Source organism: Emydura macquarii, unplaced genomic scaffold (genome assembly GCF_026122565.2).
Source record: "Emydura macquarii macquarii isolate MOO-44397 ecotype Brisbane River unplaced genomic scaffold, CSIRO-AGI_Emac_v2 contig_2768, whole genome shotgun sequence".
Lineage (NCBI taxonomy): Eukaryota > Metazoa > Chordata > Testudines > Chelidae > Emydura > Emydura macquarii.
The window spans coordinates 49,463,522-49,480,381 of NW_027132905.1; the positions used below are offsets into that span (position 1 = coordinate 49,463,522).

The window sequence follows — 16,860 nt, forward strand, 5'->3', positions numbered from 1 at the left end:
GGTTGTAGTGAGGGAGAGAGTAAATACTGTATGCTTGCCATGTGGTGGCATGAGGAGGGATAGGTGATACCTCATAGTTGCCTTTGAGAGCAGTGATAAGTGTTACAAGGGGGAGGCAAGGGCTGTGCTATATGTTTGCATGATGACTAATAGAGACTCAGATGCATATTTCTTAGGTGGACTCATAAGGACTGTTAATATACAGTAAAAGCATGAGAAGGCTAATGACCAACCTGTTTACATTGTAGGATCCTGCAGTGAGCTTTTCCTGTAAACAAGCTTTAATCCGAGTGCTGAGGCCGAGGAACAAACGGAGACATGTGACGCTGCCATCTTCTCCTCGCAGCAACACCCCTATGGGTATGCAGAGCTCCTGCCTCTCGGCTTTTGACTAATCTGAACCACCTTATGCACAATAGTTCATATAAGATCATGTGATGTGAGCTCATCCTTAGCAAGGGGAAAAACCAGTCCTTTAAAAAACAGTCCAGAAACCTGACTTCTCAGATTGACATTTTACGCAGCATAACAGGTTCCATGTGTAATTTATAGTTCTACACTATTTATCCAATCTAGGCTGCAAAAGCACGTAGGCTGTATCAACATCTTTGTACTTTCATGGATTTAAAAGTTGGCCATACATTTTTGGTCCGTGCTGAAATTAGCACATGAGGTCTCTATTCAAGAGAGAGAGATTTTTAGAATTTAATTGCTGGTGGAACTTGCCATAGTAGAGACAAAATATATGATGTATGGCTAAACAGAGGACAGTGCAGTTTTCTTTCCCACCATTGTACCTCTGCCCTGTTTTGAATTAGCCACATCTATGTAAAGAGCGCTCATTATCTACCCATCGAATCCTTGGTATGTCTGTTGAGACTTATAATGGCGCCAACCGAGACAACCAACTTATTTCATGGAGGCCAAGTAACAGTGATGAGAACATTTAGTCACTTCCAACTTGGATGGATTTGAATTTGGGAAGTAGAGTTTTTTGCACTATAAGCGCTTTCCCCTATTCTCCCTCTGTTCGTCCTCTGCATCCCTGAAAATGAATCCTTGCATTTTCTCCCCTTGAGGCTTCAGGTCATTTGCCTCTCCCTACAACCGAGGATAACTAAACAGAAGTCTCTGTGGAGTCCCCTCAGTGCTACTGCTTACTCTAGAGGGTGTACTGCTTAGAAGCACTCAGGTGCTGTGCATTCTATGTCAGTTACAGTCATCCCAGTCTTTGCCAGCGAGCAGAGCAAGAGAGTGGGAAAATACCCTTGGTCTCCCACAAAGCTGTGCAGAACTCTGCCATTATGGACAGCACTAGTGTGTTGGTCAGCACTGCCATCTTCTCCACACATTAGTGTGTAGAAAAAGGGATGAGGAAAGGGTGTGTTTGTGAATGGTATTTTTGTGGCCCAGGAGATAAGGACGATGATGACGACGATGATGCAGAAGACAAAATGCAGAGCTCTGGGATAGCAAATGGCGAGCATATTCGACAAGAGAGCCAGGAGCAAAGCGAGGTGGATCACGGGGACTTTGAGATGGTGGTGAGCCCAGAGTTCTTCTATTTGGAGCCTTTATTTTAAAAAATACTTAGGGTTAGTTTAATTGTGGTAGTTCAACCCTAAGCACTCCATTGGGGGGGCGGGGGAGAGGGTGATCTGGTAGAAGCTCTCACTGTGTTCTTTCTTCTTAGTCTGAGTCAATGGTGCTGGAAACTTCTGAAAATGTGAATAATGGCAACCCTTCTCCGCTGGAGGCTCTCCTGGCTGGAGCAGAGGGATTCCCACCTATGCTGGACATTCCTCCAGACGCAGATGACGAAACAATGGTGGAGCTAGCCATTGCCCTGAGTCTGCAACAAGACCAGCAAGGCAAGATGTGCATGTTTTTTGAGACATGTCAAAATCCTACTTTCAAAGGGCCCTAGGGATTTAGAAACCAATCTTGCATTGAAGTTCCTATTTGAAATGGACACTTATTTCCCTTGGGCCCTTTTGGGAAAATCTCAGCCTACCTGGCTTGTCTGAGGTTGCATAAGAAGTTTGAGGCAAAGTTGGAATTGAACCAAGATCTCCTGACTCCAGTCCAGTGCTTTAAAAACAAGATCATCCTTCCACTCCCAAATAACAAATAACCATTTGGTGGGGTGGACTGGAACTGGAGTAGATCAGACCCATTAAATCATGAGAGGCAATACTGCTCTTAAGGGATGGGGCAAATGTTGGTTATGTGTGTGTTTAACTTTCTTTAATATACGTTTCAATCATTGCCAAGTTATCACAAAGAGACTTTGTGGAGGAAGATTTCTCTGAGGGATTTGACTGAGTGGTGGGTTGCCAAATGGCATAGGAGAAGAGGCAAACTGCACCAAGTATAAGAGCTGGCATGTGACAAAATACTAAAATGATTGGGAACAGTTGGCTGAGGGGCTTGTGCCAAGCAAAGCAAGCAGGATGGAATCGGGGCATGTGGGGATAGATATAAGCCAGCTTGAGGTTTGTCCATTGTGTGTTACCTTGAAGGTATTCAAAACGGAAGGCTTAGTCATACTGAAAGCTTGTCTATACAGTGCCTTAGTCTGCACCACTTGGCATGTAAATTCTAATGAGTACCAGTGTGGCATGCTCTAGCTGGCCCGTGTGGACTCTGCTGTTCCCTAGTGATTTGATGCTATTTCAAAACAATACTACATTAACGTGCACTTTCTGTGCACACCAGCAGTTAGTGCATGCCACATCTCAACTGGTGTAGACTTAAGGCATTGTGTAGACAAAGTTCAGGGATTTATTGAGAGTCAGTATTGTGTGTTCATCTCTCACAGGGAGCAGCAGCAGTGCACTTGGACTACAGAGCCTGGGACTGTCTGGCCAAGCCCCCAGCTCTTCATCCCTTGATGCTGGAACTCTCTCTGATACCACAGCATCAGGTAACTGTTCACAATAAGAAATTAAACTCTCCTAGGGCATCTTGAACCTAATAGCTATACGGCCTGCACTGCTGTACTTCCTGCAGCACATTTACTCACTTGGAATACAATTTTGACAAGCAGAACTTACCTTTGCAGTCACCATTACTGAAGTTCAGGAGGAAACTTTTCCAGCAGCCTGCTTCCAAGTTTGCACAGCTAAAATGTAGATTGCCACTGAAACCCAAGAGATCAATTAGATTCAATTAGTACTCTGCTTTAGAGCTCTTGTGAATAGTTCACTTCTGTAAGGGCACTTCTGCTCAGTTTGGATACTTACACTTGAAAGGTATAATGGCAGGTCTGATATAGCACATTAGCAGTTCAAATTATTAGGCTTTCCAGAGTTTTTTTAAAATTAGAAAGGTGTAAGGATAATAAACACAGTATATTTCTTTAACCCTGTTTGGTCTGTGTCATACCACAGGGCAACCCTTTCAAACACCTGTTCTCCATTGTTTGTGAACAAAAACTCGTGCACACAGTTTTTTGAGCTCTACCACTTGTACTAACAGATGGTAGTTGATACCATTCACTAAATGTGCAGAAAATCCTCATCTGGGCATGTGGATATTGGATTTAAAGCAATGCTCTCAGAGGTATGATTGTGCAGTGATGGAGGCCCGTCTGTGGTCCCTTTGGATAATTTTGCCCATGGTTTCTAACCTAAGAAGCAGAGCAGAATTTGATTCTAAACTCAAGTATTGAGAGCACTACTATGATAGCTGGTTTCAGGGGCTTTTGATAGTATTATATGGCCTTCCTCTGAAGGAATTTAATCTGATCATAATTTTAGCAAGAGATTCTTCATATGGAAGAGCTGCTGAAGTAACTTTCATTTAATAAGCAACCTAATGTAACTCTTCTCAGTAGCTGATAAGCCCTTGAATTGGTGGAGATGTTTTCTTTTCTGTAGCTAGACTCCTAGACTGCTCATGATACCTGTCTAGTTAGAGCTGTCCAGCAGACCAAGAAGGAAGTGAGGGACATTTCAATATCCTCTTTATTGGTTACTGAACATAGACATAGAAACTGAAGAGGAATCACTCTTGACTTTTCTCTAGAGTATGCTCTTTTAGAGTTGTATAAAGACAGTGTTTTTACTTGTAACAGCTCTCGTTACTTTCTTAGCTCCAGCATCTGATGATGAAGGCAGCACCGCGGCAACAGACGGCTCTACTCTTCGGACTTCACCAGCTGACCATGGCGGCAGCGTGGGCTCTGAGAGCGGTGGCAGTGCGGTGGATTCAGTGGCTGGCGAGCACAGTGGTAATGACAGTGACTTGTTTGGACAGAGCCTGCATGTTTTGGGCACTATTTAGATGACTGCTCCATGGGTGTTTTATAATGATCTATGCGAGGGACAAGAATATTTCTTGACAGAAAAGAGCAATTCTTAGTGCATGGCATGCGTATGTGAACTATCTTAGTGTTTATCTCAAAGTGCTTTACAAACTACATATGCAGGATTCACTTCACGAGTTTCCTGTATTGACTCCATTTAATTTAAGCTCTCAGTTTGGGTGAAACCTATATAATAAAGGTGGGGCTTTCACACACAGTTGCTATGTGGTGTTAAATAGTTTCTATGTTTGCCTTTGAAGAGACCCACAGACACTATTCTCCCTGCCTGAATCCATAGAACAGCGATCCTAAATGGTCGTTCAGCTCTGCAGTTTGCTATGAGGCATAGTGGAGATCATGTTCAGTTGCATCCATGTCATCTTTCCTTCTTCAGTGTCTGGCCGCAGTAGCGCGTATGGTGACACTACAGCTGAGGGCCATCCAGCTGGGCCAGGCAGTGTCAGCTCAAGCACTGGTGCCATCAGCACCACTACGGGGCAGCAGGAAGGGGATGGTTCAGAAGGAGAAGGCGAAGGGGAAGCTGAAGGAGATGTCCACAGCAGCAATAGGTATGGAGCTTTATTTTCCCTTTAAGAGAGAGCAGAGGGGACCCACCCTCGTGCCACTGATATTACTTTTTTATCAAGGGGGGAGGAGGGGAAATGGACCTAGGAGATACTATAAATCCATAGAAAATAATGAACATCTGTGATGTATGTCAGAGGCCAGAAGTCTATCTCGCTGGTCTCCAACAATTATTTTGCATAGAACAAGCCATTGCTTGCATCCATGCATCTTTGATTCTAACATGTCACTTGTGTGTCCCATGAGACTTTGACTGAGGAATTATACTTACAGGGATGAACAATCTCTGAGTGTTAGACTAATACATCTAGTGAGCCACTCATTAAAACTTAATCTTGGTAACATCTGACAGTCAGTGGGGAAATATGATGTAGATTGCCCAGAATAGGTTGCTAATTTGGTCACCTCAGACTTGTAAGGAGGTGAATTTTTGCGAACACATCAGGGTGTCCCATTTGTAATGCTTTTGGGTTTCACTTTTATTGCAGGATTTCTGAAACTTAATTGCTTCATGCCTAATTATTGATTTCTGACTTTCTAGACTGCACATGGTCCGTTTGATGCTGTTGGAGAGGCTGTTGCAGACCTTGCCCCAGCTGCGTAATGTTGGGGGAGTCCGTGCCATTCCTTATATGCAGGTAGCTTACTGAGGGAAAGATCAAGAGACCCTATCGTTTGGTGGTTAACAAATACCTAACTATTTTTTCAACAAAATTCTATGTATGCATTTTCCACCTTCCTCACCCCACCAACCAAATCACATTACAACACCTTTCTAGTTAGGTATTTAGACTATTCTGTATGCTGTTTGGTCTCACAGGCAGTGTTCTGTCTCCTGAGTTTCTGCTAGATTAATACTCTACAGATTGTTGCTCTCCTTTAGCATTCCTTTTCTCTTACCAGTATAGCTAAAACCCCCTTGAATATCCTTAGCCACTTATCAGCCTGAGGTCTTTGCTGACCTACCAAATGTTGTTGTTAATCAGATGTGATGATGGTATAAACATGATTCATGGAAGAGAGAATATTTGAATCTGAGATTCCTCTGTGGGGTTTTCTGTGGAGATAGTCCATCTCTCTCATAATAATAGAGCCTGACTTTTACTGCCCCTCCACTTTCTGTGTTTCCAGGTTATTCTGATGCTCACAACAGACCTAGATGGAGATGATGAGAAGGACAAGGGTGCTCTAGATAACCTTCTGTCCCAACTCATTGCAGAACTGTGCATGGATAAAAAGGTATGGTGGTGTGGGCAAAGCATTGCAGCTTGCTAGAGTTTATGGATCGGGTCTCTTCCCATTAAGGTGGATTTGAGGTAGACTAATTGTCAAAGAAGCAATGGGTTTGTTTTAAATAGACTTGTTCAGATATTTTATTTCACTTGCTTTACTTTGTGAGGTGGAGAATGGTATTGGAGTATAACTCCCTTCTGGTCGGTCTGATATCATTAAGTCAGTATGAAATGTAGTTACAGATTGTTACCCTTTTTCTCAAACTCTTAGAACTGGCTTTGTCAGTGATACGGAACATCCAATTTTATTCAGTATAACTGTATTCTTAGGGATCTGTACTGCCATCAGCACCAGAGGGATTTACAGTGTTAACATCCGTTGTTGTCAGGGCGTCATTTATAAACAGGTTCCCGGGATCATAGAGTTGGAACGTAGCTGTGCAACTGTGTAAAGTGACTGATTTCTCGCCCTGCAGGATGTGTCGAAGAAGAATGAGCGTTCTGCCCTGAATGAAGTGCACTTGGTGGTAATGAGGCTGCTTAGTGTGTTCATGTCCAGGACCAAGTCAGGATCCAAATCTTCCATTTGTGAGGTACAGTCTGGCACGTTTAACCTTTCTTTGCAAGTGGGCTATGACTAATCCAGTCCTTCACCAGATAAAGGGTGGCTAGGGGATACTCTCTGGATTGATATTCCGGAATGAAAGGTGACTGGAAGTGCTTTGGAGTAACCTTGTGGGGAATCTACATTGCTGCCACAACTTAGCTAACACTGAAAAAGATCCCTGCTGAAGTTAAGGAGGGGAAACCAGCATGACAGTGAGACTGGATAAGCTTGTTCCTGTGGCATTTGCTGAGTTAGATTTCGTTGTTGATTTGGAGTAAAGGCAGCCGACAAAGGTATTTCTTAAAATGGCGTAACAAAGTTTACTTAAACTACCTTGGAACTGAAAGAGTTAAAGGGGATTTGTAATGTGATTATTGGAAAGCAATATGCTGCTGTGTCAATGTAAAAGTCGCTAAGAGGATTCCTTAGATATTTGTTGCTAAAAGGTATAGTAATAAAGCATAAAAACAGTATGTGTGGTAGGAAGGAGATTAATAAAAAAGCATAGAGGTTAAAAATTTAGTCTGAACTGCATCAAATTTTAATGAGCTTATGAGCTGTGGGGTTTGTTTGGATTTACAGGGCTGCTTTAATAGTTTTATTTACAGTAGCTTTTTCTCTAGCCTTTGTTATTCACTTGAGCTTCCTACAGAAATCAAAGCAGAATGCAGGTGGAGTAATACCTGGGTGGGGCAGAGCCTCTGAGCAGCATCTGCAGCAGTGACTCTTCAGTGGAGCTCACCCCCAGCTGGCCAAATCCCAGATAAACAAAAAGAAATCCCAATTGAAGAAAACACAAACAAAAAACAACCTAGTCTTCTAATCCACAGCTCAGTGGCCTCTGGCACATGTGTCGAGGGGAGATTAGACTTAGGAGGAGATTGTATTTGTTTTTCTTTACTAAGCGCTTGTTCAAAAGAGTCTCTACAAATATTTCAGTTGATTTTTTTAAAATAAAATCTCAAACCCTAAACAAGAAAGTTGCCTGTAAAGTTTCAGCAAAATCTGCCCTCCTTACCCCTAATGTCTGAAAATGCCTATTTGTGCTAGTGACTTTGTCCACTTTACTGAAACTGCCAGCTCTCAGGAGTGATCATCCTCTCTCTCTTCCCCCCCTCCCCTTTTTAGTCCTCTTCCCTCATTTCCAGCGCCACTGCTGCTGCATTGCTGAGCTCTGGAGCAATTGATTACTGTCTGCATGTTCTGAAGTCTCTGCTGGAATACTGGAAAAGCCAGCAGAATGATGAGGAGCCCATAGCCACCAGCCAGCTGCTGAAACCCCACACTACCTCTTCTCCACCTGACATGGGCCCCTTCTTTCTCCGGCAATACGTGAAGGTGAGTTCTGCCCTATGCCATTATTGTAACCTGTATAAAAACCCAACCATAGGCACATAGCTCTTCCTTGCCAAACTGCTGTACATTTGCATCTAGCATCTGCCGTGCTGTTGTCTGTCTCCAGCCATTTAAAATTTGCCCTTCTGAGTTCTAGAGACCTTCCTGACATCTAGCACTGTTTGATGTTCTCTGACACCAGAGCCATGTTTTTGTTGCACTCCTGCACCATGCAAATCTTTGGAGTTGCTGTCCTTGTTTCTTGTTTAAATGTTAATCTTCATGAAGGGACGCTACTCTGTGGGGTGACTTCTTTTGCTTGGCTGGCAAAGATCCACAAACCACTGCTGTTTACTATGGCAAGGATGCCTTGCAGTTGTTGGTACAATTGCAGTCATGATTTACAAGCTAAATCCTAGGCTTGTTCAACCACCATGGTATCTTTGTCAACTTCCATTGGTGTCAAGACTTTGATTTATGCAGAGGGTGCAGTACAATGGAAGTCTAATTAAATGATAGAATGCTTTCTAGTTAGAAAGATAGAATGTTAAAATTCTTAAGAGCAGGGAGATGTGTTGCACCATAACCACTGCATTTTATTACACTAACCGCAGGGGCTTGCCTGTTTTGTGTTCATCTGCCAGTCAAGAGTTTTCATTCTAGCTGTGAAGGTGCAATTGAGAATAGATGGAACTAGCAATAAGGATCATTCTGATTTATAGAAAAAAAAGCAATTTTCGCCCCCGCAATGTACCATGCTTGGAAGCTGGCAGTGTACAGTGCTCATGCTCCATCTCCTTAGCTAACCCACTGAGTTCCTTCACTTCAGGGTCATGCTGCAGATGTTTTTGAGGCCTATACTCAGCTTCTGACAGAGATGGTCCTACGGTTACCTTATCAAATCAAGAAAATTGCTGACACAAACTCCCGGATCCCACCACCCATCTTCGATCATTCTTGGTTCTACTTCCTGTCTGAGGTAGGTGAAGGACTTGTGGCACTCCTAGAAGTGGAATATGGGATTTACGGGTGATAAGGAAAGGAAGTAAATAATGGTATGCTTCCTGGGAGAGCCCTAATTTTAGTGTGGCTGATCTGAGATCCTTCTCCTGCTCCCCAGGTAAGAGAGCTAATGCCTTAATAGTGTGCATGTCTGTATCAAACAGGCATCTTTGGGAGAGCATGCTCCAATCCAAGATAGTGTTGCCATTGCTATCCATAATTCAGCACTGTTTGCTGGTCTAGAGTCAAGCACCTTCTGCGAGATTGTGGGCTAGTGTGAAGATGTGTTGCTAGTACTTCACTGGTGTTCTTTAGAAGAAATTATGGGTTTGGGGGTTTTTGTGCATTTTTTTTCAACTGGCAGCTAAGTGTGGGTTTCCCCCCACACATACACACATACCTATTTCCCCAGGCAGCAGCATGGCCTCCTACATCTGTCATAACCTAAAGTGCAGCTGTTAATTCAGGGCAAGGATTCCTTCAGTAGGGCTTATTCAGCCTTTAACCTGAGCTCATAGGTAGCTTGGATAACTATGCAATGGAATGACCCCGCAGGATATCATTTCATAACCACTAGCTTCAGTACTATACAGCATTGCTGTGCAATTTCTCTTCTGCCTGAGATTTGTTACGTTGATGGTCCGAGTACCTTCAAACTGAGAAGCTACTGAATGCATTTCCATTTCCTCTTTACCTGTGAAAATAATAGTTCATGTTACCTTGACCCACCCTGAGATCTTGACTGCTGTGATGGCATAGGTTAACTACTACTGTTTTCACAGCATTCATGTTGAATTCTTTATGCTTTGTCTAGTACCTGATGATCCAGCAGACTCCGTTTGTACGTCGCCAAGTCCGCAAACTCTTGCTCTTCATCTGTGGATCAAAGGAAAAGTACCGCCAGCTCCGAGATCTACACACTTTGGATTCTCATGTTCGTGGTATCAAAAAGCTTCTGGAAGAACAAGGGATTTATCTTCGGGCAAGTGTGGTCACTGCAAGTTCAGGCTCTGCCCTACAGTATGATACGCTGATCAGTCTGGTAAGGAGAATTGTGTTTCAGTGGATAGATGTATGTGTATATAGTGAGAGAGGCATGCTGCACTTAAAAAAGGTAACAGTAGAAGAGTTGACTTGCTGCTTAATCCCATGCTACTCTGTATTTCAGATGGAACACTTGAAGGCTTGTGCAGAGATCGCCACACAGCGAACAGTGAACTGGCAGAAATTCTGCATCAAAGATGACTGTGAGTTGTCTCCCTGACCATATTTTGAGAACAGAGGGAGTTAGTAGTATGCTTAGGTTTGATCCAGTTTTTCTCAGCTCTTTGCTGGAAGAATTTCTGTTTTGACATTCAGTGCAGGGGAACTGGAAGTGGTAGAGAAGAGCATGGAGTTGCCCGGGATTTGTTTTTAACAATAATTATTAGTGTTCAATGGTAGCTTCTGTTCTGTGGCTTTGGAATGTAAAAAGAAATGAAGTAGACGGTGTGCTCTAGTTGATGGAGCACTGTACTGGGAAGCGAGGGACCTGTTCTATTCCTGGCATTGCCACTGACCAGCTCTGTGATCTAGGGCAAATCTCCCTTTTATCCTAACTCTGTGTATCCAGACAAATCCTATTCCCCTTGCTCTAATCAGGCAAATGGAATTTTGCCGTCTTTCAGAATAACCTTTTGTGGTGCTCTTAACTTACTTTATTCAGACTTAAACGTTTTCCTCTCCTTCCTCCACAGCTGTTCTCTATTTTCTCCTACAAGTCAGTTTCCTTGTAGATGAGGGAGTGTCACCCGTTCTTCTGCAGCTGCTGTCTTGTGCTTTGTGTGGCAGTAAAGTGCTGTCTGTAGCTTCATCCTCTGGATCATCTAGCACCTCTTCTACATCAGCTCCAGCAGCATCAGGCACTGGGCAGCCAGCAACCCAGAGCAAATCCTCCACCAAAAAGAGCAAGAAAGAAGAAAAGGAAAAAGAACGAGAAGGTGTGCTGCATGTTGTTAGCCTATTTGTAACATTATTCTCTTCTGCAGGGCTTCTGGGAGTAGAAATACATTTCTCCCCAGCTTTTGAGACATGCATGGCTCTTGGCAAGAGCCCCAAGTGTGCAGAGCAGAAGAAACACTTGTGGGATACACGGCCGGTTTTGTTGTAGTTTGCATGTTTATTGGAATGGATGCAGGCTTTTTTTAAAATGGTGCTGAGGAGCGCTTAGGCCCTTCATAGGCCCTTAATAAATTGGCTGGGTCTGTAATTGTAATGGGGATCATAATATCTAACATCTGTGCTAGCATCACAATTCCTACCGTGCAAGCTCCCTTGCTGGCACTGGTGAGAGTTGAAACAGCTGCTGGGGCTGCACACTCAACCCCTAAGTAGCAGCTCCTGTGGATCTGCACTCAAACTTTCTACCTCTGTCCCCACTCAAGGTCTGTGTATGATTTGGGGGTCCCCACTTAGTGCCTACCCCTCACCTTCTGGCTTGTGTGCATGGGAAAGTATGTTTAAAATTTCCTGTAACTGTTGAATCCACAGCTCCAACTCCCCCAACTCTCCACAATGTAACACTCGCATCACATTATTACCTCCCGCTCCACAGGCTCCCTAGTGGTAGGGAAAGTTCTTGGGAGATCCATTCTGGCAGCAGGGAGAGCTGCTGGTATGGATCTTCCTGAGAGCATAGTACATTTCTAAAACTCCCTGGCAAGTCTTTCAGACATTCACTGCTTTCATTAGTCACAGATGCTAGCTTCCATTTTTTGGAATAAAAGATGGAGGGCACACTCATTCAGAACTAGTCCCAACCCGCAAACTTGTTTACTGTTCATGAACACATGCAGTTCACACAGTTGGCAGTGGGGGGTGTCTCCACCTCTCCTGCCATTCCATCTATGAAACAGATACAGCTGCCCTACCTGTGATACATTCAATCCATCTGGTTTCCTGTGCTTTTATGACTTGTGCCATTTGATGTTCTTCAGGTGAGAGCTCTGGCAGCCAAGAAGACCAGCTGTGCACAGCCCTGGTGAACCAGCTGAATAAGTTTGCTGATAAGGAAACCCTTATTCAGTTCCTGCGCTGCTTCTTGCTGGAGTCCAACTCTTCCTCTGTGCGATGGCAGGCACACTGCCTGGCGCTGCACATCTACAGGTGAGTGCTAAAGGGCCTATTCAAAGCCCCGGTTTTTCTCATAGATGGATCCATTGTAGCAAATAAAATTCAGTGGTGAATTACAGTGCACCAACTTCTCAATCAGTGGTTTCTAGCACTTATTTGAGTTCTGTCAGTATGTTCAACGCTATGCAAGTCACAAAATAAACTCTGTCCAAAGGAGTTTACAGACTGAGGTTATGTCTTCGTTGACGGCGGCAAATTCGCCGCCGTCAGATCAACTTCTCTGGATTGACTGAGAGGTCAGTGAAGACCCGCTCAGTCAATCCAGAAATCGACATATTAAGACCACCTTCGCAGCACTACACCGCTTGAGTCGATGGGAACACGGTTCTCGTCGGTGCAGTGAAGATGGTGCGCAGAACAGAAGCAGAGAAGTCGACGGGAGTTACGCAAGTATTTTGCGTAGCTTGCGTAACTCCGGTCGACTGCCGCCGAATCTCCGAGGTAAGTGAAGACAAGCCCTAAGATGGGCAGATGACAAAGCGTTTATTTGTCTGAAGTCTTGGTGCTCAGTTGCCCATTCAGCAGGTGTTTTGAGGCCTTCAGGCTGATATCACCATCTTGAGTACCCGTTACACCATTTTTGCAGTTCACTGCACTTGAGGCTCATTCGCTGATACAGATTTTGGTCATAACCCAAAGGGAACGCTCTGTCTCTACTGTGTGGAGTCTGAGCTGTCTGTTTCATTCTGTACAACTTGGAATTCGTGAGAGAAGTGAGGTGCAGACTAACATTGTTATCAAGTGATGTACATGGTCATTTATGCATAGGGCGAAATTCATTGGGCTGAACTCCTTCAGCTTCCTCTATGGCTGGTTGTCATAGGACCATTTAGCAGGATGCTAGACTTCGTTCATTGGAGAGAAGAGGCGTGAACAACATAGGTGATTTGTTGTGTATCAAACTTCATACTTTGCAGAAGCCTAGACCAATTGCGGTATATTTCCCGCCTGGGTAAATTCTATGAGAGCTGGGTACGAAAGTGCTATATAATCTCCACAGACTGATTTGATTTGTAATCTGTCCATCAGGAACTCTAACAAGTCTCAGCAAGAGCTGCTATTAGATCTCATGTGGTCAATATGGCCAGAACTCCCAGCCTATGGACGAAAAGCTGCCCAGTTTGTGGATCTCCTGGGATACTTCTCTCTGAAAACACAACAGACCGAGAAAAAGGTATGGCATCACTCTGGAACAGCTGGAGTAAGGGCCTCTCTTCCACTCCTTTTATTTTCCTAAATGTGTGTCCCTTCTCATGGGTAACTTCCGTGATCGAACTGGTCATATTTTCTTGCAACATTTTTTGATGGAAAACTTGTGTTGAAATTTTCATCTAAACATTTTAATTTTCCAAAAAAATGTTTTTTTCTTAAAACATTGTTTCTCAATAAAACCCCTAAAACTTTGAAGAGATATTTTGACCAAAAAAAACTTCCCCAAAAAACCTTTGTTTTCATAATTTTTCACAAAAGTCATTTCCCAGCCAGCTCTAATGTATAGGTATCGATCTGCTTCAACCCTCAGAAGTTCTTTATAGTCATTAGTATTGAACTAAAAGAAGAGCAAATGGTATGGTTTCTCAAGGGCCCATGGTATTGTGGGATTCACTGATAATTGTGCATTTATATGCACAAGAGGTGAGAGCATTCCAGAGAGTTGGCACTAATCTCATTTGTCAGCCAAGGCTTGCATCATCGCTGCAGTAAAGGTCTAATTTTAGTATCAATGAAAGTCTGCTTCTTGTGGATATAGAATAGACCATGCATCCTCTGGGGACCTAAAAGGTCATAGGGAAGGAAGCTGTCTCTTTTTGTGCTGTTGTAATTGCAAACTTGCTTTAAATTGGAAGGTGCAGAAAAGATTGTTACTTGCCTGAGTCACTTGTTTAACCAACTATCTGAAGTTGGTCCAATAAAAGATATTACCTCACTCATCTTGTCTCACTTGTTTAACTGTATTTCAGTTGAAGGAATATTCCCAAAAGGCTGTTGAAATCCTCCGGACCCAAAACCACATCCTTACCAACCATCCTAATTCCAACATTTACAAGTGAGTTCTTCCTGTCTTTCCTCCACTACATTACAAGAACATTTCAGCTGGACTCCACAAGGGAATGTAAACTTTTTTCGTTAAAATAGCAATGGGGATAGATCCTCAGCTTGTTGCAGCTGGTCTTAAGGAAACAGTCAAACTAAACCTGTTCTGCTTGTCTGATTGACTTGTGTTTTAAAGCAGAGTGAACACCAAAGTACAGATATTTTAAATGTTTTCTCTATGCAGCACGCTATCTGGCCTGGTGGAATTTGATGGCTATTACCTGGAGAGTGATCCTTGTCTTGTCTGCAACAATCCAGAAGTGCCGTTTTGTGTAAGTGATCAGCGCTGTTTGTCTGCTCTTCAGACTGTAGAGATCCCAGCCTTTGCAGCAGTCTAACTTGCAGTGTTTCTCCATTCACTGGGGTCCAGTTGTGTTGGCTGAGGATTTTAATAGCACCTTTGTTTCTCTTCCCAGTACATCAAACTGTCCTCCATCAAGGTGGATACACGGTACACCACTACCCAGCAGGTGGTGAAACTGATTGGCAGTCATACCATCAGCAAAGTGACAGTGAAAATAGGAGATCTGAAAAGGACCAAAATGGTCCGGACTATCAACCTCTATTACAACAACAGGACAGTGCAGGCCATAGTGGAGCTGAAAAACAAGTATGTACTTCTCAGGTTTGGCAGTGGTGTCAGGATTTTTTTCTTGGCCAAAAGCACCAAAGAGACAATCCAGATTCTAGGTTTTCAAAACCTAGCGTTTGGTTTGTGCCTGCACAATTTGTGTGCACAGATACAACTTCAGCAAATAACCCACCTGTTTTTTGAAGATCAGTATTAAAGCTGCTGACTCCTCATGGAAGCTTGTACTTAAAATGTCTCCATGCCTCCAAAGACATGAAAGCCCCTTACCAGCATTTTAGTCATTAGTAGAGCTAAAGATAGAACCCAAATCACCTGACTCCCATACTCTGTTTTAACCACTAGAAAATGCTCCTTGTTAACATGTTAGTCTAGCCCATTTCTGCTTATATACTTATTTTCTCCTTCCTTCTTGAAACCTTCTCACCAGAATCAGATCTTTTTGGCTTAAGAGTTAGTCTATTCCTGCTGCTTATTTGAATTTCTAATCCTCAGTGACATCACAAATGGCTGCCTAGGAGAGGATTATGATGTCACAAAGAGAGGATTCTAACTTCAGGTTGGGAATAAGAAGTAGGAGCAGATGAGATCTTTAGAAATATCCTGTTTTCATGCTGATGTCTTTACTAAAAAGGAGGTGAAAATCCCTAGAAAAAATGTCTGTAGAATTAGTTTTTTTCCATGAGGCATCAACAGCTCTTTAATCCTAAACAGTCTCTTGCTATGAAGAGGATAATAGCTTAAAGTGTATTTCTGACTACATATTATGTCAATATAGAAGCTAAAGAAATGAATCCTAGAACTGCTCTCCCTTCATCCCATTTAAAATAGATTTTTGGTTGAGACTGTTGTGTTTGGCTTCAGTGTGTGTGGGTGGGAGGTTACTGTTCTGTTAAATGAATGTTTCTTCCTCTCCTTCTCAGGCCTGCTCGTTGGCACAAAGCCAAAAAGGTACAGCTGACCCCAGGCCAGACAGAGGTAAAGATTGACTTGCCGCTGCCCATTGTGGCTTCAAACTTGATGATTGAATTTGCAGATTTCTACGAAAATTACCAGGCCTCCACAGAAACCCTGCAATGCCCTCGGTGCAGCGCATCTGTCCCAGCCAACCCTGGGGTGTGTGGGAACTGTGGCGAGAACGTATACCAGTGCCACAAGTGCAGGTGGGTCTATATTCCTCCAGCCAGTCAGTAATTTGTAGGGCCTTTAGCGCTGTTTACCATGTCAGATGCTCAGTAAACAGCCTCCAGTTTAAACTACATGAATGTGCAGTTTTACTAATCAGCTTTTTTTTATACTTGTGGACTATGTGATTCTTTCAGGGATATAACATGACTGTAGCCAAATAACAGAAACCAAATATAACATTAAAAAAAAATAAGGTTGCAAAACCAAGCCCTCAAAAGTTAGGAAATGCCAGAATTAAAGTTGCCCAGGGAACCTTAATTTGGTGCCGTTGTTCGTATGCATTATGATACAGTCTAATGATCACATACTGGTTTTCCCCACATGACCTGTACCTCAGTCAATGCGCAGGATGGATGCTGCTCATTACTCTCATTGTTTGCAGTCTGGCCACAGGTCTTATTTACTGCCACTGTTCAAACCCTGCTCTGACTATAGAATTATTAATTTCCTTCTCTCTCCCTCAACTTCCCCACTCTTTGTCCCAGTCTCCTTGTCCAGCCTCAGTGTCTCCTCCCTACGCTGAAGGATCCAAGGTGCTTTGCAAATTCTTTAGAAGGACCCTGTTGGTAGATATTCTGAAATGCTTCTATTTACAGTATAAAAATATGACAGGCATATAACCGCACACAGCCACACTACACTAGCTTACCGAAGGACATGAGACAATTTTATTGTTAAAACGCACCCAGTGTGCTTCAACTGGGTTAGGTATACAAAGGGTATTGTGGCAACTTAAGTATTTTAATGC

General features: G+C 43.2%; 1 protein-coding gene across 4 annotated transcripts in view; it reads left to right on the forward strand.

The window, feature by feature from the left end:
• UBR4 (ubiquitin protein ligase E3 component n-recognin 4) overlaps positions 1–16,860 on the forward strand; it is a 109,207-nt gene that overhangs the window by 55,905 nt on the left and 36,442 nt on the right. For 2 of the 4 annotated variants that reach the window (XM_067567539.1, XM_067567542.1), the window contains 20 exons: positions 249–360; positions 1,414–1,544; positions 1,694–1,871; positions 2,822–2,926; positions 4,097–4,234; positions 4,704–4,878; positions 5,436–5,532; positions 6,026–6,133; positions 6,603–6,719; positions 7,862–8,071; positions 8,898–9,047; positions 9,885–10,112; positions 10,239–10,317; positions 10,807–11,049; positions 12,046–12,214; positions 13,271–13,415; positions 14,203–14,288; positions 14,520–14,607; positions 14,752–14,945; positions 15,848–16,087. In XM_067567539.1, coding sequence (XP_067423640.1) covers positions 249–360; positions 1,414–1,544; positions 1,694–1,871; positions 2,822–2,926; positions 4,097–4,234; positions 4,704–4,878; positions 5,436–5,532; positions 6,026–6,133; positions 6,603–6,719; positions 7,862–8,071; positions 8,898–9,047; positions 9,885–10,112; positions 10,239–10,317; positions 10,807–11,049; positions 12,046–12,214; positions 13,271–13,415; positions 14,203–14,288; positions 14,520–14,607; positions 14,752–14,945; positions 15,848–16,087 — 2,993 coding nt within the window. The remainder of the gene's footprint in view (positions 1–248; positions 361–1,413; positions 1,545–1,693; positions 1,872–2,821; positions 2,927–4,096; positions 4,235–4,703; positions 4,879–5,435; positions 5,533–6,025; positions 6,134–6,602; positions 6,720–7,861; positions 8,072–8,897; positions 9,048–9,884; positions 10,113–10,238; positions 10,318–10,806; positions 11,050–12,045; positions 12,215–13,270; positions 13,416–14,202; positions 14,289–14,519; positions 14,608–14,751; positions 14,946–15,847; positions 16,088–16,860) is intronic. The other 2 variants (XM_067567541.1, XM_067567540.1) reach the window with 2 other exon arrangements.